This window comes from Saimiri boliviensis, chromosome 10 (assembly GCF_048565385.1).
Source record: "Saimiri boliviensis isolate mSaiBol1 chromosome 10, mSaiBol1.pri, whole genome shotgun sequence".
Classification (NCBI taxonomy): Eukaryota; Metazoa; Chordata; class Mammalia; order Primates; family Cebidae; genus Saimiri; species Saimiri boliviensis.
Genome location: NC_133458.1, coordinates 112660945 through 112680889, shown reverse-complemented (window position 1 = coordinate 112680889; position 19945 = coordinate 112660945). Strand labels below are relative to the sequence as shown.

At 54.1% G+C, this 19945-nt stretch overlaps 2 protein-coding genes across 4 annotated transcripts; one reads left to right on the top strand and one right to left on the bottom strand.

The window, feature by feature from the left end:
* Nucleotides 1-570: 570 nt before the first annotated feature.
* DBNL (drebrin like) lies at nucleotides 571-16290 on the top strand. 3 transcript variants are annotated; one of them, XM_039462046.2, is made up of 13 exons: nucleotides 573-732; nucleotides 6201-6256; nucleotides 7880-7992; nucleotides 8914-8988; nucleotides 11607-11753; nucleotides 12350-12427; nucleotides 12696-12847; nucleotides 12999-13047; nucleotides 13455-13536; nucleotides 13942-14037; nucleotides 14131-14243; nucleotides 14637-14742; nucleotides 15361-16290. In XM_039462046.2, the coding sequence occupies exons 1-13, from the start codon at nucleotides 650-652 to the stop codon at nucleotides 15498-15500; spliced, it is 1290 nt and encodes a 429-aa protein (XP_039317980.2). In that variant the 5' UTR covers nucleotides 573-649; the 3' UTR covers nucleotides 15501-16290. The 3 variants fall into 3 exon arrangements, with proteins under 3 accessions (XP_039317981.2, XP_039317980.2, XP_039317979.2); XM_039462045.2 differs by having other exon boundaries at nucleotides 12996-13047; XM_039462047.2 differs by lacking the exon at nucleotides 8914-8988 and having other exon boundaries at nucleotides 571-732; nucleotides 12996-13047.
* Nucleotides 16291-17303: 1013 nt separating this feature from the next.
* Nucleotides 17304-19776, bottom strand: PGAM2 (phosphoglycerate mutase 2). The gene is made up of 3 exons (XM_003930775.4): nucleotides 19363-19776; nucleotides 19079-19259; nucleotides 17304-17505 (listed from the first exon to the last, which is right to left on the bottom strand). Exons 1-3 carry the CDS (start codon nucleotides 19774-19776, stop codon nucleotides 17339-17341), a joined length of 762 nt encoding a protein of 253 aa, XP_003930824.1. The 3' UTR covers nucleotides 17304-17338.
* Between the last annotated feature and the right edge of the window lie 169 nt (nucleotides 19777-19945).

Below are 19945 nucleotides of genomic sequence, written 5' to 3'. Positions count from 1 at the left end.
GTTCTCTTCATGCCTCCACTACCCTGGCCTCGATCAAACTGCAGAGGGAGAAACTCAGGTGAGAGTGAGAAGGCACAAAGACACTTTCGGTTAGGTCTGTATCGGTGCGATCGTCACTTAGCACTCATTTATTCGTGTATTCATACATTTATGCATGTTTAAATCACAGATCAAACCGGAGGGTCCACAAACAGGCTGAAGATGTCGTCTGGAGGGAGACTGCAGTGAACCCAAGATCTCTCAAATAAGCGCACTGACGTAAGAAGTATTAGAAAAGAATGAGCACAGTGCTGTGAGAGCAGCTACCAGCGGGCTGAACCGGGTCCCCTCCGCCAGGCTTCCAAGTCGAGTCGCCGGCTGGGTGGGACCAGAAGACGCGCCAGGCCTCGCCCCAGGATCCCTCCCTGAGGACAAGCGGAAGGCAGGGTCCTCTTTTCCCTCTCGTCCTTCAGCGTTCGCGGGCCCCGGATGCTAGATCCGCCGTCCAGGCACCCAGCGAGGACCCGCGAGTGCAGCCGGCCCCTGCCATTTCCGCTTCCGGCCATGGGGCGGGGGCGGTTTCCGGTTGTTGGAGGCGAGGCTTTGCTGCTGTCAAGGGGCAGTACGGCCCGGAAGCGGCAGCGGCGGCGCGGAGACAGCCGGGCCGGCCATGGCGGCGAATCTAAGCCGGAACGGGCCGGCGCTGCAGGAGGCCTACGTGCGGGTGGTCACCGAGAAGTCCCCAACTGACTGGTGGGCGGCGAGGCGGGCCGGGGTCGGGCCGGGGCTGCCACGGGGGTGGGTCTGTCTGGGGCGAACCGGGGACGCGGGGGGAGCCGGAGCTCCAGCGCGGAGTGGCGCCGCCGCAGGTGGCCGGGGGCTGACCTGGCTCTCCCCTCCACGCCGCAGCGGGAGTGCTGTCTCACCTTCGTCACCCCTTGCCCCGCCGATTGTGGACAGGTTAAACCCGGCTTGGGGGGCACCCAGTGAGTCCTGCCCCTCCCCCTGCCGCTCGCCACCCAGTGTGGGCTCCGCGGGCTTCCATGTTGGATCCTCGGCCTGATTGTGCTTGCTAGCTTCGCCAGGCTCTTCTTTCCAGCCTTGGGACTTCCCTGGAGAAGGGGGTCCTGCACAGCCCTCCCTAAGAAGGCGGAAGCCATGTCCGGTTTCTTGCAAACGCTGTGTTCAGGGATGGGACGTTGAGAGCGGTCTGGCAGCCGGGCTGGGAACGTGAGCCTTGCTCTGGGAGGGCTTCAGATGAGGAGCTCTGGGATCTGGGTTCTTGGTTCTTTGTGAACGTGGACTTCAGAACTTCCGTTTCTCCAAAAAGTGTACTATTCCCTGTGCCTGAGCCATGGGAAGATGTACGAAAGTAGGAGGCTTGCTATCTATTTGGGAAAAGGTCCCATTTTCCCCCCGCCACCCAGTATATCCTCACTTTCCCCTTTGCTTAATTGTTTTTAGTGAACGGTTTTGGGAAATTCCAGTTCTGAGAAATATGCTGAGTATGGTGGGCTAAGGTGACCAACTTTGGGGAATAGAAACTGGGCATTGGAGGCAGAGTCGTGGAGGGGCCACGCCGTGGTCAGCACTGAGGCCCTCCCGACTGAGTCTTCCTCTTGTGTGGGGGCCATCTCCACTTTTCTAAGTGCTTTCTCGTCTCTTCTGCACTTCCCCAGTGCCCAGCACAGAGCAGCTTTTATACAGTGTACTGTTGTGATACTGATGATGTTGTAGCTGTGCCTTTTCCTCAGCCCCGGGGCCATTAGGGGAAGAGCTTTAGAACACCAGTTGCTTGGGTCTGTGGGGTCTCTGTAGACTCTCCTATCAGGTCTGGGGTCCCTGGATGGCACTTGTGCCAAACAGCACATCTTCTGTTTGGGAGGCATCTAAAGAAGCGTGTCTCATCACTTCCTTGGTAGGGTTTTCTGCCAGCTTTATAATCCCTCAGAAAATTTACCCACATGTCAGTCACTGTTCTTTTTCTAAGGAGAGTCCCTAGATGTCAACCCCCTGTTTTGCCTCTCTCCTATTCCTGTTTCTGTTTCTCTTAGACCCCTTCTGTACTTCAAACCCAGTCAAAGGTATCTGCAGTGAGTGCTCCATTTTCATGTCCACATGATACCTTTTGGCTTTAGAACCCAGAAGAATCTTTGCCCCTCTCCAGCCCTGCCCAATTAAAGATTTTGCTTCTCTACATGCTCTTGATCATTCTCTTTGCCCTTGCCAACTTACCTAGGAGCCTCCTGGCCCTCCTGATCTATTTCCCTTCTAGGTCTCTCTTCATCATCAGTCTTCTCAGGAACCATCACTGGTTTGGGATGATGCCTCGCAGCCCATCTGGCAGTTTGGGCTTCCCTCTTCAGACCTCCTGTGTTCCTAGCCTTTCTTTGGACTGCTTACCGGAGCTGTCTGCTACCGCTCCTGGCTTCACATTTAAACACACCCCATCTACTCTCTGTCCCTCATGAGGGTAATGGAGCCTCTTTGCCCTCACAAAGTCAGAACCTACCAGCTTGTAAGATTTGAGGAAGAGGCACCTAACTGAAAGTGCCTGTGCATGGAGAACCTGTCGCTGGACTCATCTGCCCAGACAGCCATGCCCTGCCCCCTCCCTACCTCCAGGCTCCTGCACCACTATAGGTTGTGTCACTCAGCAGCATAACCCATTGGCCTCCATCCGCATTGTCACAGCCATTAAGGTAGTTACTCAGCAGATACTGTGTGGCATATTCCGCACACTGCGGAAAAATATCTGGACCATGTCACTTCCGTGCCTGTAACTCTGCAGTGGCTTCCTGTTGCACATTAAATAAAGCCTAGACTCCTTGCTCTGCTGATGACCCAGAACCTACCACCCCTCTCATTTACCACACTGTGGCCACACCTGTTTGTCACCATTCTGGCTTTATTTCTCTTCCTCAAACTTACAAGCTGGTTCCTCTTCAGGATCCTCGCTCTGCTGTGTCCTCTGCATAGAGCACACGTCTTCCACATGGTCCCAGGTAGCTCCCCAGCCTTCACTTCTTGGCTGCTCTGAGGTTGCCTTCTCAGACAGGCCTTTCTTGATTCTTAGCTTCCTGTCTGTAGGCACTTTTTCCCATCTTTCTGTTTGACTTCCTTCAGAGACATACCCACACAACATGCTGGAAATCCTTATGACTTTTCTTGTCACCTTTATCTCTTACTAGAAGGGGTGGGCCTTCTCTTTGTCCTTGGTGCCTGAGGCACAGTTGTTATGTATAGCAGATGCTTAGATGAAGGGTGGACTGAGAGTCGTACAGAAAAAGTGGTAGAGGTATCAGAGGAAGAAGAGGTGGTCTCTAATTTGGTGGGTCATAAGAGGTTTCACACACACACAGTGCTGGCATTGGAAAGGCCATATAGAGTGGGGAGCCGCCATGACATCAGCTCTCCGTCTTGGATCTTATTGTTCTCACCTGGTTCATGTTTCACCTCCTGCACCTGCTTCACTCTCTGATAGTATATTAGTGCTAGGTGTGTGTGTGTGTTTTTTTTTTCATTAGAGAGTAAGTTCCTTGGGCAAGACCTTTTAGGGATTGTTCATAGCTTCATTCCTGTCTCTAGTAAGCAGTAGGCTCCACGTACTTATTTTCGGAAGGAATGATTGAATTATAAAATGCTTGACACTCCATATTCCTTGCTATTCAGAGGCCAGTGCACCATGTTTTTTCATGTTGATTTGAAACTTCCTTTGCCCTTCTTTCAAAGGGCCTCTGAAGTGGGAAAGAGCCTCTGAACTGGGAACATTCTTATTTTATTATTACTTTTTTTTTGAGATGGAGTCTTGCACTGTTGCCTGGGCTGGACTGCGATGGCGAGATCTTGGCTTACTGCAGCCTCTGCCTCCCAGGTTCAAGCGATTCTCCTGCCTCAGCCTCCCGAGTAGCTGGGATTATAGGTGCCTGCCACCATGCCTGGCTAACTTTTTGGATTTTTAGTAGAGACTGAGTTTCACTATGTTGGCCAGGCCCGTCTTGAACTCCTGACCTCGTGATCCGCCCACCTTGGCTTCCCAAAGTGTGGGGATTACAGATGTGAGCCACTACGCCTGGCAGCTGGGAACATTCTTAAAGGTGGCCTGGGGTAGAGGGTAATGAAATCAGAGAGGTAGGTGGCAGGCACTGAGCTTGGGTCTTATTAGCTGCCGAGTCCTCCCCATTTTTTTTTTTTTTTTTTTTTGAGAGGAGTTTCACTCTTGTTGCCCAGGCTGGAGTGCAGTGGCATGATCTTAGCTCACTGCAGCCTCCCAGGTTCAAGTGATTCTCCTGCCTCAGCCTCCCGAGTAGCTGGGATCACAGGTGTGCGCCACCATGCCCGGCTAATTGTGTATTTTTAGTAGAGACAAGGTTTCTCATGTTGGCCAGGATGGTCTCAAACTCCTGACCTCAGTTGATTTGCCCACCTCAGCCTCCCAAAGTGTTGGGATTACAGGCGTGAGCCACCACAGCTGGCTGAGTCCCTTCTTGCAAGAGCTGGGTTGAGCTGCCATCTTCTGTTCCCTGCTGCTTGTGCCAGCTCAACTGTCTTCTGGCAGCCAGGGCTTTGTGACCATCAAGAGGAATGGGCTTTTTTCCTCCAGGGAGTTCCACCGGCTCTCGCTGGTAGTGTGCCATCTCTCAAATCTTTCTCTTGTTTCTCTGTGGTCTTTTCTCTAGTTCCTTTTCTCTGAGTGTTTCTTGTTCAGTGTTTCTCTCCTTCTGTATTCCGTCTCCTCACCGGTTCAGCAGTGGCTCTTTCCTGGTGGCCTGTTTCCTCCTTCCCAACCATATCCACCGGGCCTGGGTCTAATGTCTTCCATCTTTCTCAGACATAAGCATTTCTACCCAGTGGCATTGGCAAAGCCCTAGGGAAGCCAAGTTGAAGCTGATTTGGTTCCTGTCGGACTGGAGCTTCTGTCTGGCCCGCCTCAGCAGGCCTGTGCTTTAGAGGCTGGGGAGATGACACACACCGGACTGGGTTTTGCCTTTGACTTGCAGTTCAGTGGGTCAGTGCTCCCAACCCATGTCCAGCAACCCTGCTGGGGATGTTGAGTTGCTGCAAGGTTTGTGCTAATAGCTGGTTTTAAGTGTACTACAGGGAACCCCTCACACAGATTACTTTTTACAGAGACCACTTCTTTCCGCTGGGGCACAAGTTTATAAACCAGAATGAATCTTTTCCAAGGTTTTTTTTGTTTTGTTTTTTAAGAGTTGGAGTTTTGCTCTATTGCCTGGGCTGGAGTACAATGGCATCATCATGGCTCACTGCAGCTTCAACCTCCCAGGCTTAAACAATCCTCCCACCTCAGTCTCCCAAATAGTTGGGACCACAGACATGTGCCACCATGCCTGGCTGATTTTTATTTTTGGTAGAGACAGGGTCCTACCATGTTGCCCAGACTGGTCTCAAACTCCTGGGCTCATGCGATCTTCCTGCCTCAGCCTCCCAAAGTGCTGGGATTACAGGCCTGAGCCACCATGCCTGGCCCAGAGTTCTTAGGAATAATTAATCTTACAGAAAAAGAAAGCCATGGCCCCATGTCACCCATGAAGAGATAAGGCTCTGCTAGATAGAAAACTTGCTCATGGGGACCTGTCTGTGAAGGGCTTGGCAGGTTCATGGTTTTAACTGTGTGATTTCATGTTGTGGCATTGCCTTGTGGTTTCTGATGAACACAACCTGTAGAAGTGTGTGTTTACCAAAGAGTCTCAAGCCTGGAAGGACCTACTACCCTACCCGCCAGGCTTCACTGGAGCCAGGGCAGACATGCACAGGAGTGGTGGGCAGCCTTCCAAGGGGTCCAGTGCTTGTATTCTCCAACTTGCTTCTCCTTATGGATGCTCTGGGTTCAGGAATATGTATGTTTTGTCTCTTCAAATCCATATACCTGGTGGCCAGGTGAATATTTGACACATGACTGTATAGCTGTTGTTGCGAAACTCCACAGCTCATGTTTTCCTCACAGTAGATGTGTGCTCCCCCCACCCCATGGTAAGTCAGGCCAGCATCATGCCAGCTGCGGAGCTGAGAAGGCTGCATAGTTGCCTACTGAGAACCTGCCTAGTGGGTCAGAGCAAATCGAGAACAGGCCCATGTCTGCTCACAGTGTTAGTGTCAGCCCAAGCTCTTTGGGGTATAGTGGGAAGCCATGGTAGGTGCAGTGTGGAGAGACGGAACCCAAGATGCTAGCCACAGAACTCACTTGTGTTTCATTTCAGGGCTCTCTTTACCTATGAAGGCAATAGCAATGACATCCGCGTGGCTGGCACAGGCGGTGAGTATGACTCCAAATGGACTTGGGGACACCAGGAGGTAGGGGGTGAGGTGTGCAAAGGAGAGGGGATTGTGACCATCAGCAGTCCATCTCAGCTGGCATTTCACCTCTTGCACAGGAAGAAGGGGACTCTTATCACACTGGTGGCCTCTGCCAGTAGCTCAACACCTTCTTCCACTGAGGGTGGGAAGTGGGCTGGAGCCTGCCTCCTGCAGACCCACCCTGCATTAACTCCACTGGGGATTCCCTGGCCCCCTGATCAGGACGTGAGCTGGCAGGACTCGGGGCCAGAGCACTCAGCTGTTTTGGTCCACCAAGCCACATGGGGTTTCCAGTGCTCACTGGCAACTTCTGGCAGGCTTTAGGTTTCAGATATGTGTAAATGAAAACACTCCTCCTCGGCTCTCCTCCCTTCAGGGTGCAGGGAAGTGCTTTCTCTGTGTCTACTTGGGGAGAGCTGAATGCCAAGTGCTTGCAGGGGCCCCCATCCCCACTGGGAGGGGCAGTATCGCTACAGATAGTCACAGGAGAGGCTCTGGGGGTCTCTACAGGAAGGACAGACTCTTGGCCAGCATAGGGCAGAGGTTGTCAGGATAGGCTGGGTCAGAGTGTGACCTGTGGGCCCCCAGCTGACACCCCTGACTGCTCTTCCTCTGTCCTGAGCTGGACACGGCTTCATTGTTCAATGAGTGCTCAGAGTGTCTTCGCCACGGTTTGGTGGCTGTTGTTGGTAGAAAGCCCCTTCCTTTCACAACCTTTTCAGGAGGTGTACTGTTTCTAGAAGGATCACCATTGAACAGTAGACATGTGGTGTATCAGGTGACTGGGAGTTGCAGGGATCAGCAACTCAGGTTTCCTGTCACCATTCCCAGTGGCGTAGGACAGGGCTCTGCCACAAACTCCACAAGTTGCTGTCCCCAGAGTGGAGACTCATGACCGCCTCCATGCACAGAGCCCTGTAGCTAGAACACCTCATCAGCTCCTCCTCCTTATAACCTGGGAAAGCTTGTGGGGGCTAAGCCTCAGTGGCAGGGGAGAACTGTTTAGAGCTGCCCACTCCAGTGCTCCCCCCGCTCCCATCACCCTCTCTTCTGTCTGAGAGTCTGTGAGGGCTGAGCCAGTTATACCACTGCAGGGCTTTCCATCTGGTTTGGCCGTCTGGGCGGGCCTGGAGCCTGAGCAGACACAGATGCAGGGAGGGGTGACTCCACAGGCCCTGCTATTTGGGTCCCCTTTGCAAGGTTGAGGCAACTATAAAATTTTGACATAGAGATCCTCCATTTGGAAGACTGGTGACTGGTTTGCCATGGAAATGACCCTATTTTTCTTTCCAGAATTACCTCTGGATTTAGAGAAGTGGTTTTTAAACGAGTGTGGGTAAAAAAAATTACCTGAGGTGCTTGTCAGAATTGCAGACTCCTGGGTCCCACCCAGCCCTCATCAGTCGGTTTAGTGGGGGTGGTACCCAGGACTCTGATTTTAAACATACTCCTAGAAAGATTCTGATACAGGTAGAGGTGAGAAGCCCTGGTTTAAAGGCAGCTCGGCTTCCCTTCCTGGTGGGACAAGGGCCAGCAGGGAATGTCAGGGCCACGCCTTACCTTCCTTGTGACTCTGCTGCAGAGGGAGGTCTGGAGGAGATGGTGGAGGAGCTCAACAGTGGGAAGGTGATGTACGCCTTCTGCAGAGTGAAGGACCCCAACTCTGGACTACCCAAATTTGTCCTCATCAACTGGGTATGTAGAGCCCATTTCATCTAGGTGTGACCCAGGAAACCCCATCGTCTTCTTTCCTGTTTTGTCTTGACGTCAGGAACAGAGTGTTTTACTGGCATGACTTTGATCTACTATCAACAGAACAGCTCTGAGCTGGTGAATGAGCAGAGTAGTTGATAGAGTCATTGTGGTCCAAGGAATAACTGTGGCTTTGCTATGCAGAATTCACCCTCCAAGCCTAGAGTTCTTTCTACAAAATGGAGTAAAAGCATTCCCAGGGAGTCCTTGCCCCGTCCTCTTGAGGGTGGTTGTTTTGATGGAGTAGAGAGCCTGAGGGAGTGTTTAGGAGCCTGGGAGTGCAGGGACAGGGCCTTTTTGATCCCTTGGTGGAGATCAAGAAGACTCATGAAGGCCGGGCGCAGTGGCTCACGCCTGTAATCCTAGCACTTTGGGAGGCCGAGGTGGGTGGATCGCCTGAGCTCAGGAGTTTTGAGACTAGCCTGGGCAACGTGGTGAAACTCCATTATAAATACAAAAAATTAGCCGGGCATAGCAGCACGCACCTATAGTCCCAGCTACTTGGGAGGCTGAGGCAGGAGAATTGCTTGAACCCGGTAGGCGAAGGTTGCAGTAAGCCGAGATTGTGCCACTGCACTCCAGCCTGGGTGAGAGAGTGAGACTCTGTCTCCAAAAAAAAAAAAAAAAACCCAAAAAACTCATGAAACCCCCTCTGCAGTGGAAGCCAGTAGCAATCCTGCTCAGAGAGTGTGCATGAGCCCCTTGGAGGCATGGGAACTTACCTGTGTGACACAGTCAGAATAGGTTCTGCCTTGGGTGTTTCAGTTTTCTCTTTTCTGGGACACAGGGTAGATACTGGGTTCTCAGGGGAGGGAAGTGGCTTTGGGGGAGGCCTGGGTCATTCTGGGCATTCTTGTGTTGCAGACAGGCGAGGGTGTGAATGATGTGCGGAAAGGAGCCTGTGCCAGCCACGTCAGTACCATGGCCAACTTCCTGAAGGTGAGGCCAGGCAAGGCCTGCTCCACTGGGCACAGGCCTCACAGGCTTGACGTCTCCCAGGTTCCTGGGTGTGAGCGAGCGGGAATCAGAACTGGAGTCAGGAGTGTGCTCATGACTAATGCTCTCTGCTGCCCTTCAGGGCGTCACCGGAGGCTGCTTCACTCTTGATCAGCAAGTGCATGAGAGGTCAGGATGTGGCCAGAGCCAGCTACAGGCTGGCCTCGGGGCAGGGTGAAGGACCATGATGGAGCTGGTGCAGTGGGAAGGCTGGGCCCTGGTTCTGTTTTGTTTTATGATCCCTCTAAACAGCTTAGTAATACCATCAGGATTTGGAGGAAGGGGAGAGCGCCCACCACCTTAGCACGCACATGCCCTTTGATGCATTCCTTTCCAGCCCATTTCTACATGGATTCGTGTCAGTCCTATAATAGAACCTTTTTAAATTTTAAAAAATATTTGTAGCAAAAGCATTTACTGGTTACTTGTCAGGTAACTTTTTGCATTTCTCTGATTGCATTTCTTTTGGCAAAGGAGATTCAGAATTTTGATATCTGGTTCTGCCGACATTTCTTCAGCTATACCTCAGTTTCCATCTAGGAACTGATAAGAGAATTCCCAGCTTATCGAGTATAGAGGTTTGAGTATCCTTTATCTGAAATGCGTAGGACCAAAAATGTTTTGGATTTTTTTAGATTTTGGAATATTTGCATTATATACTTAACCAGTTCAGCATCCAAAATCCGAAATTCTCCAGAATCTGAAATGTTTTGAGTGCTGACATGATGCTTAAAGAAAATGTTCATTGGAGCAGTTTGGATTTCAGAATTTTACGTTAGGGATGCTCAACCTGTATAGTAATACACTTTTCTTTGTGTTGGGAACATTACAGTTTTTCTCTTCTAGCTAATTTGAAATACACAATAAATTATTGTTAACTGTAATTTCCCACTGGGTGTGGTGGCTCATGCCTGTAATCCCAGCACTTTGGGAGACTGAGGCAGGCGAATCACCTGAGGTGGGAGTTTGAAACCAGACTGACCAACATGGAGAAACCCCATCTCTAATACAAAAACTTAGCTAAGCGTGGTGGCACATGCCTGTAATCCCAACTACTCGGGAGGCTGAGATGGGAGAATCACTTAAACCCAGGACGCGGAAGTTGTGCTGAGCCGAGATGGCGCCATTGCACTCCAGCCTGGGCATCAAGGGCAAAATTCCGTCTCCAAACAAACAAACAAACTGTAATTTACCTTCTATACTATTGAATACTAAAATTTGTTCCTTCTATTTAACTGTATTTTTATATCTGTTAAGCAACTTCTCTTCATTTTCTCTCTTCCATGCCCTTCCCAGCCCCTGGTAACCACCATTCTCTTTCCCTCCAGGATACCCACTCTTTTAGTTCCCACCTATGAGTGAGAACATGCAATATTTGTCTTCTGTGCCTGGCTTATTTCCCTTAACATAATGACCTCCATTTCCATCCATGTTGCTGCAAGTGACAGGGTGTCATTCTGTTTTATGGCTGAATAATATTCCTTCATGTTTGCATACTACATGTTCTTTACCCTTTCATCCACTGATGGACATTTAGGTTGATTCCATATTTTGGCTGTTGTTAATAGTGCAGAACACCAGAGTTGGATATATCCCCAGCAGTGGGACTGTTAGATCATATGGTAGTTATATTTTTAGTAGAACGAAAATACTGTTTTAAAAACTATACTGTTGGCTGTGCGTGGTGGCTTATGCCTGTAATCCAGCATTTTGGGAGGCCAAGGCGGGTGGATCATCTGAGACCAGCCTGGCCAACAAGATGAAACTCCATCTCTACTAAAAAAAAATTCAATTAGCCAGGCGTGGTGGCAGGCACCTGTAATCCCAGCTACTCAGGAGGCTGAGGCAGAAGAATCTCTTGAACCCAGGAGGAGGAGGTTGCAGTGAGCTGAGATTGTGCCACTGCACTGCAGCCTGGGCGACAGAGTGAGACTCCGTCTCAAAAAAACCAAAAAACAAAAAGACACAGTTTTTATAATGGCTGTACTACTTTGCATTCTTGTAAGTGTGTGGACTTATTTCTGGGTGCTCTGTTAGTTTCCATTGTTCTCTGTGTGTGTGTTTATGCCAGTATTGTGCTATTTTGATTACTATAGCTTTGTAGTTTAATTTTAAATCAGGTAGCATGAAGACTCCAACTTTGTTCTTTTTGCTTAGGATTGCTTTAGCTATTCAGGGTCTTTTGTGGTTTCCAGGTGGCATTTAAAATTAGTTTTCGTTGATTAGAAGGAAAGCCTTTGATGCAAATCATGCCTGGGTCATCTACTGATATGCAGCAGGGAATATATACAGCTATAGAAGGAACTACTGGATATCACATGGAGGGCAAGAGTCCCACATGAGCTGGGGCAAGTATGAAGGGTTTGCTCCAAGTTGGTTTGTTTGAGCCCTTGTGGGGAACTTGTGTCTCGGTTCTCAGCAGCCAGGCAGGCACCTTCTGGTTTCCTGATTCCAGTCCCGTGTGGTGTAGTGGTGGCCTGTGCTGTGTGGACTGACAGGAGTTTGCCCCCTCTTCTCCTGGGCTTGCAAAGCCTTTTTTTCAAGTGCTGCTCCTGCTGCAGGGGGCCCACGTGACCATCAACGCACGGGCCGAGGAGGATGTGGAGCCTGAGTGCATCATGGAGAAGGTGGCCAAGGCTTCAGGTGCCAACTACAGCTTTCACAAAGAGAGTGGCCACTTCCAGGACGCGGGGCCCCAGGCCCCAGTGGTGAGTGCTGCCTGTCCATCGCCAGCCCTTTTCTTGTTCGGGCTCTGAGGGCAGGGGGCCAAGAGTGTGCACTTTCCAGCAACCAGGCTGGTTGGGCACTTGCCTGCCTAGTTTCTGCAGAAGGTCACCCCTGAGCTGTGGTGGGTGTCCACTGATTAGATGAGCAGGAGTAGCCCTCTGACCTTGCCTGGGGATTGGACTAGCTGTTCCAGAGCCCTCATCTGGAGCCCACCCTGTGTGGTCAGAATGGAGGCCCTGCAGGATGCATGGCTGTGATAGGCAGGTGCCCCCAAGATCATGACACTGGCACATCCTTTCTTGCCCTGGCCCCCATCTATGAGGGCCAGAGACCACCAGAGACCCCTCCAGTGTTTGGGATTGAGCCTCCCCGTTGGGGCAGTGTCCTGGGCTTCTTTCAGGTCATCTTGGGGTGTGTCTCCTTGAGGGTCACTGGGCAGCGCTGTGTTGCCACTGCTGGGTCCAGTCCTGGCAGCCCTCCCCTGTGTTGTTGCGAATGTAGTGACTTCTCTCCTCTGGTGCCTGTGGGCCTGGGCTTCCACCTGGGTTCAGGTCTCTAATGAGTGCTGTCCCTACAGGGCTCTGTATACCAGAAGACCAATGCTGTGTCTGAGATTAAAAGGGTTGGTAAAGACAGCTTCTGGGCCAAAGCAGAGGTGAGTGCTGCCCCGGGCGTGCCAGGCACGTGGGAGTGTTCTGCCTGCTGTGGCTCAGCTTTCCTCGCAAGCGAGCTCATGCAGCATCTGCTCTCCTTGGTGCCCATTACAGATGGTCACACTGAGGCTCGGGTAGGTGAAGGCACAAGGCTAACGAGTGACTGGCTCTGTTGCCCGCCTTTGGCTATGTGCCTAAAGCCCAGTCGTGGACAGGGGATGAGGCTAAAGTGTTAGCACAGGGCTGAGTGGGCAGTGGCTCTCCCCACAGAAGGAGGAAGAGAACCGTCGGCTGGAGGAAAAGCGGCGGGCCGAGGAGGCGCAGCGGCAGCTGGAGCAGGAGCGCCGGGAGCGTGAGCTGCGTGAGGCTGCACGCCGGGAGCAGCGCTATCAGGAGCAGGGTGGCGAGGCCAGCCCCCAGAGGTGAGACAGAGGTGGGGGCTGGACTGGGGAACCCACCCCGGGGTGTTGCTGGGCACCTGCTCCATCCCGCGGATGCGAGGAGGACTGAGCAGTGTGGCCTGAGAGGCTGTGGCTGTGCCTCAGCTGTGCCCCACCCGGCCCTTCCCAGCAGGACCTGGGAGCAGCAGCAAGAAGTGGTTTCAAGGAACCGAGATGAGCAGGTAAGATGGGGGTGCTCTACTTGTTTGGGCCTGTCCTGGCCACACATAGAAGTCCCTGATCTCAGACTGAGGGCCTAGCCCAGACCGGGGCAGGGGCCACCCTGCTCTCAGCTAGGGCAGGTTGACATCTGGGCACCTCAAGAGAGGAAAGCCAAGGGTGGAAGCCTCCAGCATGGACCGCACCTGGTCCTGGAGGAGGCCCTATGAACCTCTCAGCTTCTGTATTTTACTTTCTTTTTTAAAATTACTTTTTATTTTTAAATGACTTTTCACCTGAGGACATGTTTTGCCTCTTAGCCCCACACTCACCTTTGAGGGGCTACCTGGCCAACAGCTAAAGCAGCTGTGACCTGGGGAGAAGCGGTGAAAGTTTCCCACTGCAGGGGATGACACGTGCTTCCCCGCAGGAGTCTGCTGTGCACCCACGGGAGATTTTCAAGCAGAAGGAGAGGGCCATGTCCACCACCTCCGTCTCCAGTCCTCAGCCAGGTGAGACCTCCCTCTAGGCCTGGCCACAAGGCAGCAGCAGGCTGAGGGGGAGCCTGGGGTCCTATGTGGGCTCCCCCGAGCCTAGTGACAGATGTATCGGTGACAGGGATGAGTGAGTGAGGAGGAGGCACACTTGGGGCCCTTGACCTCATCAGTGACTACGCTGGTCACCAGTTTGGCCTCCAAAAGATACTGGGCTGCACTGTCTACCAGGTCACCACATAACACATAGTCCTGGGGTGTCTGTTCTGCACTAGCCTGAGCAAGCTCCTTGAGACTGCCTTGAGTATACCAGGTTGGAGTGTGGAGGGTGTGTGTGTGTGTGTGTGTGTGTGTGTGTGTGTGTGTGTGTGTTTCAGCAGGTAGTGTTTCTGAAGTGATGTGTGTGTTTACTTGGGTTTGCAGGCAAGCTGAGGAGCCCCTTCCTACAAAAGCAGCTCACCCAACCAGAGACTCACTTCAGCAGAGAGCCAGCTGCCACCGTCTCAAGGCCCAGGGCAGGCAAGGCGCTTGTCACTCCATGGGGACCCTGGAGGACAGTGGTGGAGAAGGGGGATGTGTGGGAGTGAGAACCTACTGTGTTCCCTGGTGCAGATCTCCATGAGGAGCCGGTGCCCAGCACTCCTGCATGTCTGGTGCAGGCAGAAGAGGAGGCTGTGTATGAGGAACCCCCAGAGCAGGAGACCTTCTACGAGGAGCCCCCATTGGTGGGTTTCTGCAGTGGCGCTGGGGCCAGGAAAGGGCTGCATACTCAAGAACACGTATCACGGGGTGCCTGAGTTTTCTGGGGGCATGCTCCCCAGATCCCAGGTTTTAAAGCACATGCATTTTTGGAGCAGTCCTGTGCTATAAATTGTCAGAGTAAGCACCAGTCTATAGGAGGTGCTGGGTGGGGAGAGGGCCTTGTGGCCCATGGCTGGAGGATTTGTGCACCGTCCTGTGGCTTCTGTACTCTGGTAGGGTGGGGACAGCAGCAGCCCTCGAGCCTGTAGACTGCCTGCCCTCTGCATACTCCCAGCTTGAACTGAGCCATGTGGGACAGAGCAGCGATTGGGTGTAAGGGCTGAGTCTGGGGTAACACCTTTGTCATCCCTGGGCAGGTGCAGCAGCAAGGTGCCGGCTCTGAGCACACTGACCACCACATGCAGGGCCAGGGGCTCAGTGGGCAAGGGCTCTGTGCTCGTGCCCTGTATGACTACCAGGCAGGTAAGGTGCCCTGGCCTGGCTGGCATGGTCCACAAGGTCCTGAGGTTAGGAGACAAGAGGGTCTGGGGTTTTATGGGAGGATGGCTCCAGGGGGTGTCAGGAAGAGAAGACAGGAGGGTGGGCGGTGTGTTTAGAGATAGAAGCACCTCTGGAGTGGGGGTGACTGTGGTGGAGTGTCTTGCACAGCACAGCCCTCCCCACGTGCTCCTCGTAGCTACTTGCTGGCCGCTGATGTGAATCCCGGTTGCCATCCTTGTCATAGAATATGGGGTCTGAACAGGGAGGTGGGCCAGGCCTGAATACTGGTTCCTCAGGCGTCCCTGGGTGGAGGCTTTGGGGAATGGGGCAGAGGCTCCCCACGGAGCAGGCTGGTACGTGTCCAGCCCTTTTCAGGAATGCTCTGTAGGAGGGTGTGCCCTGGGGGTGTGGTCACCAGAGCTGCACTGGGACAGGGTACAGTGTTGGCCAAAGCTTAGCAGGGTAGCAGGGGTGTTTCTGAGGGGGAACCAGAGCTGCAGTGAGCTGTGCTGCAGGAGGGTGGGGCTGCCGCGGGCTGCCTGAGCAGGTGGGATGTGGGAGGGAGCCCCTGACGTGCATCTGGGCTCGTCCTCTTTGCAGCTGATGATACAGAGATCTCCTTTGACCCTGAGAACCTCATCACGGGCATCGAGGTGATCGACGAAGGCTGGTGGCGTGGCTATGGGCCGGACGGCCACTTTGGCATGTTCCCTGCCAACTACGTGGAGCTCATTGAGTGAGGCCGAGGGCACGTCTTGCCTTTTCCCTCTCAGACCTGGCTTCCTTCTTGCTGGAAGAGGAGGCCTGGGAGTTGGCATTCTTCCAGGAATGGGAACCCCAGTGAGGATGGGGCCTCAGGGCTCCCTCTGGCTTGGCAGACTCTGCCCGTTACCCCAAATGCAGCAATGACCTGGTGATTCCCAAACACCCTTCCTGCATCCTCCCAACCCTCCCAGAGAGCTTGGCTCTTGCCTCTGACAGGATATTGAGCCAAGCTCCACCTGTGGCCAGCCCTCTGGTGACCTCTGAGTGGCCGCTACCAAGCTGGGGGGACGGGTCCTGAGCAGGGCCATCTGGGAGGCTCTGGCTGCCTTCTGCATTTATTTGCCTTTTTCTTTTTCTCTTGCGTCTAAGGGGTGGTGGCCACCACAGCTTAGAATGACCCTTGGGAACAGTGAACTTAGAGAATTGTTTTTAGCGGAGTTAGTGACCAAAGTAAGAGTGGATCATGGTGGTTTGGCAGCAGAGAGGTTGTCTTGTTGGAGCCTGCTCTGTGCTCCCCACTCCATTTCTCTGTCCCTCTGCCTGGGCTATGGGAATGGCCAAGCTCCCACCCTGGGTATTGAAAACAGCAGACACAACGTGTTCCTCCACGTGGCTCACTCGATGCCTGCTGGCTCCAGTGTGTGCCTCAACGGACTCTGACTTCAGGAACAGTAACACTGAGTGGCCTTGGCCTGTTGTCTTCCCCTATTTTCTGTCCCAGTTCATCCATGTCTCTGAAGAACAAATATGCTTTTGGACCATGAATTGCCAGTTTGGTCTACACAGGCTTGCAGCTGTGACCCGCCCTGCTGTAGCCTGAATGCTCCTATGTGGGAACAGCCCCCGCTCCCCTCCGCCCCTGCCTGCCGGGGGTCTGCCTCTGCTTTGTGTCTGGGGTGAGCGCCCTCACCCTGAGATTGCAGCTGATGATCAGCCACCAGGAAGAGGCATAAATGTTAAGATGGGACTGAGGTTGGAGCCTTCCTGCCTTCCATTTTCTCTGGGAGAGGCCAAGGCCCGCCCTGCTCTGTGCCTCGGGGATCCTCTGCCTACAGGGGATGGCATGCTGTGTGTGGTGTGAGGTACCTGGCACCCACGGAGCATCCAGGGAATTAGGTTCCTCTGGGCCCCAGGGCTGCTAGGCGGACATGCTTGACTCACGGTATCACCTGCTGGTGCCTGGGGTGAAGGCTGCATGGAGCCCAACCCTGCTCCCGGCCTTCCTGTACTTTCCCCTTTTTGCCAGGGCTTCCTGGTGCCTCTCCCATGAAGAGGGAACTTCCTCTCCACTCCCATGGAAGACCCAGGTTTGGGCTGTTGCCAGCTTTGAGGCCCCCTGTGGGCTTGCCTGTCCCCAGCCAGGAGGCAGGGCTCCAGGTGCTCCCTGGGGTTGCAGGGACAGCCGAGGACCACCTGTCCTCTGCAGCAAGTTAACTGGGAAGCCATGCCCTGGCTGTGGTCCTAGCTCCCCAGGGGGGGGCCTGGGTCACTTGGCCTCTTCTCTCTAACGGGCCCCAAGCATGGCAGTTCTACAGTATAGTTACCAAGAAGCTCTGAAGGTTCAGGGTCACCACGGGCTTGTGCTGACTGCAAACTCATGGAGTGGTTGCAGCCCTGGCTCAGTGTCCTGATGACTAGGAGTGGGTACTAACTAGGCTCATGCCCCTGGTGACACAGGCATGGAGTGGGGGAGGGTGGATGGCTGCACCCCTTGTTCTGGAGTCCCCACAGCTGATAGTGGGTGAGCCTGGCGTGCCCGGCTGCACTGTACTCCAGACTGGGAGGAGGTGCCTTTATTGCCCAGGCCCACCCCTCACTTGGCCTTGCCCTGGGCAGCCACAGCCTCCATGGCCTTCCGCACCGTTTCCTCGTCACCCAGGAACTGCATGGGCTTGGTGGGCTTCAGCTCGTTGTTCAGCTCATACACAATGGGGATCCCTGTGGGCAGGTTCAGCTCCATGATCGCCTGGTCTGACATCCCTGTGCCGGAGGAACAGGTGTCCTTAGCCCCTCTGTACCCAGCCTGTTCACACAGCAGACACTGTGTGACATTTATGGGCCACAGAGCCAGTTCCCCTGGCACCAACCCTCCCAGCCCTGAGAGCAAGGCCACAGAAGTGTCCCTAAAGGTCAACGCGTAACTGAGTTAGACCAAGCAGCCTACAGAAATAGCCCAGTGGCGAAAGAAATGGTGACTAGTCCCACCCAAGTGGCTGTGACCTGTGATGGTGCTGTCCACAGTCCCCTCAGCCCAGTGTGACTCCAGCCAGACTAAAGTTGAGGGTCAGGAAGAATATTCCCCCTTTAGTTTCTAAAGTGCTCTAAATTCTAGACATCCTGAACAGAGGAGCAAGTGCCCAGTGGAGCTGGAGAAGGGAGAGGGAGGCAGTGCCTGGTCCGAAACCCGACCCTGCCTGCCTCCTGCAGCCCCCGAGCTGGGAATAGCAGCTCGACCTTTGGTATTCGAACCTCTCCACCCCCGCTCTGTGCAGGAGGGTTTAAGAGAATGTTCTCTGGGGAGTCCGGCTCCTCCACTCCACTGAAATCCCTTCACATTCACCACCAAAATACCAAGCTGTGGGAGGGCCATCGGGCTGCATGAAGCCCCCAAAAGGGAGAGGAGGCAGTTGGTCCTTCCCTCTGCCTGGCTCCAGTGCTAGGTGCCAGGTGTCCATGTGTGGAACAGGCAGGCTTGGGGCTGGCCCGGTCTCCAGGACCTGCCGATCTGGGTGCCCTGGTCAGCTGCCCATTGGCCCCAGGAGCAGAAGGTTTGGGGTACACCCTTCTAGCCTTTCCAGGACTCAACAAGCTTGAAGGGCATTAAGATGCTAATTTAGACTGCCCTGCTGTTTGAGAATATTAAGGTGGGAGGTGGAGTGGAGGGGCCTGTCACTGTGGGCGAGGCCACCCTATACCCATACATCCTGGGCCCATTTGTCCCTTGCTCTTCAGTGGGAGCCCCAGCTCTACGCCTGGAGTCTGGCCACTCCAAAGTCTCGCACCCTGCTTTTGATTGGTCCTTCCTTTGCCCAGAGACGAAGTCCAGAGGGAGATGGGTGGTGGGGCTCATGCAGGAATTCTGAGGACCTGATGGGGGAGGGCCCTGCAAGGGGTTCAAACCTACATCAGGAGGCAGTACCAGGGGGAGCCCTGGGAGCTCCCTGCCACCCCAGAAAAGGCAGAGGCCCAGAGACGGAAGTGGCTTGTCCAGGGCCCCACGGAAAGTTGGGATTTGGAGCCAGATGCACTGAGCCCAGCCCCTCCATTTCCTGGCTGGCTGGCCCTGGGCAGATGCCACCTTTGGAGCCTGTCTGCCTTCGGATACAGCTAGTTTCAAGTGCAGTCAACCCCTGTGGATTATGTCCCAGTTACACAGAAATGAGGAAAGTTTCACAGAACTAAAAAATGGCTCCTCAGCTCTCCCTTTTCAGTGAACAGTGTGGAACCCTATGCCTAGATAGTGGCCTGGGCCAGCAGGAGCACTTGCTGAGATGAGAAGCCAGCCAGGGCTGCCGCCTACCCGCCCTACCTGGGTTCCCAAGGGGGGCCTCACCTTCCAGGTGCTTGACGATGCCCCGCAGACTGTTCCCATGGGCTGCGATGAGCACTCGCTTGCCGGCCTTGATCTGGGGAACGATCTCCTCGTTCCAGAAGGGCAGGGCCCGGGCAATGGTGTCCTTGAGGCTTTCGCAGGTGGGTAGTTCCCCAGGCTTCAAGCCTGCATACCGACGCTCCTGGAGGACACAGGCACACTGCTTTCCCTCCCAAGACAGCGGACCCCTGCCCGACTCCCCACCCCACAGCCTCCCAGAGGCCTTCCCAGTGGAGGCAGCCTACCTTGCTAATGGCGTTGTAGTAGGGGTGTTTGTCATCCATGGGGGGCGGCGGGATGTCGAAGGAGCGCCTCCAGATCTTCACCTGCTCTTCTCCGTGCTTGGCAGCTGTTTCCGCCTTGTTGAGGCCCGTGAGGCCCCCGTAGTGCCGCTCATTGAGGCGCCAAGTGCGCACCACAGGCAGCCACATCTGGTCCGTGATGTCCAGGATGGCCCAGAGGGTGCGGATGGCCCGCTTCAGCACTGACGTGTAGCAGATGTCAAACTCTATCTTGGCGTCCTTGATGGCCTTGGCTCCCCGCTTGGCCTCCTCAGCCCCCTTCTCACTCAGCTCTGCATCGAACCAGCCACAGAAACGGTTCTCCTGATTCCATGTACTCTCACCGTGCCGGACCATCACGAGGCGGTGGGTGGCCATGGTGGCAGCAGGGACCACAGACGACTCTGGACAGGGACGGCTGTTCCCCAACACTCCCAGCTTTATAACAGTGTTTTCCCAGCCCCCACCCCAGCCAACTGCCAATCAGCATTCTAGGAGGTGGCAGATGACCAGTAGCTGAGCTGCTGGGGGCCAGGGGAGTGCAGGC

Excerpts from the sequence above, each read along its gene's own strand:
- DBNL (XM_039462045.2), top strand. The coding sequence starts at position 650 with ATGGCGGCGAATCTAAGCCGGAACGGGCCGGCGCTGCAGGAGGCCTAC. Across the intron at positions 8,989-11,606 it reads CCATGGCCAACTTCCTGAAG|GGGGCCCACGTGACCATCAA; the intron begins GTGAGGCCAGGC and ends CTCCTGCTGCAG. Across the intron at positions 14,743-15,360 it reads CCTGTATGACTACCAGGCAG|CTGATGATACAGAGATCTCC; the intron begins GTAAGGTGCCCT and ends TCCTCTTTGCAG.
- PGAM2 (XM_003930775.4), bottom strand. The coding sequence starts at position 19,776 with ATGGCCACCCACCGCCTCGTGATGGTCCGGCACGGTGAGAGTACATGG. Across the intron at positions 19,260-19,362 it reads ACTACAACGCCATTAGCAAG|GAGCGTCGGTATGCAGGCTT; the intron begins GTAGGCTGCCTC and ends TGTGTCCTCCAG. Across the intron at positions 17,506-19,078 it reads CATCGTCAAGCACCTGGAAG|GGATGTCAGACCAGGCGATC; the intron begins GTGAGGCCCCCC and ends CCTCCGGCACAG.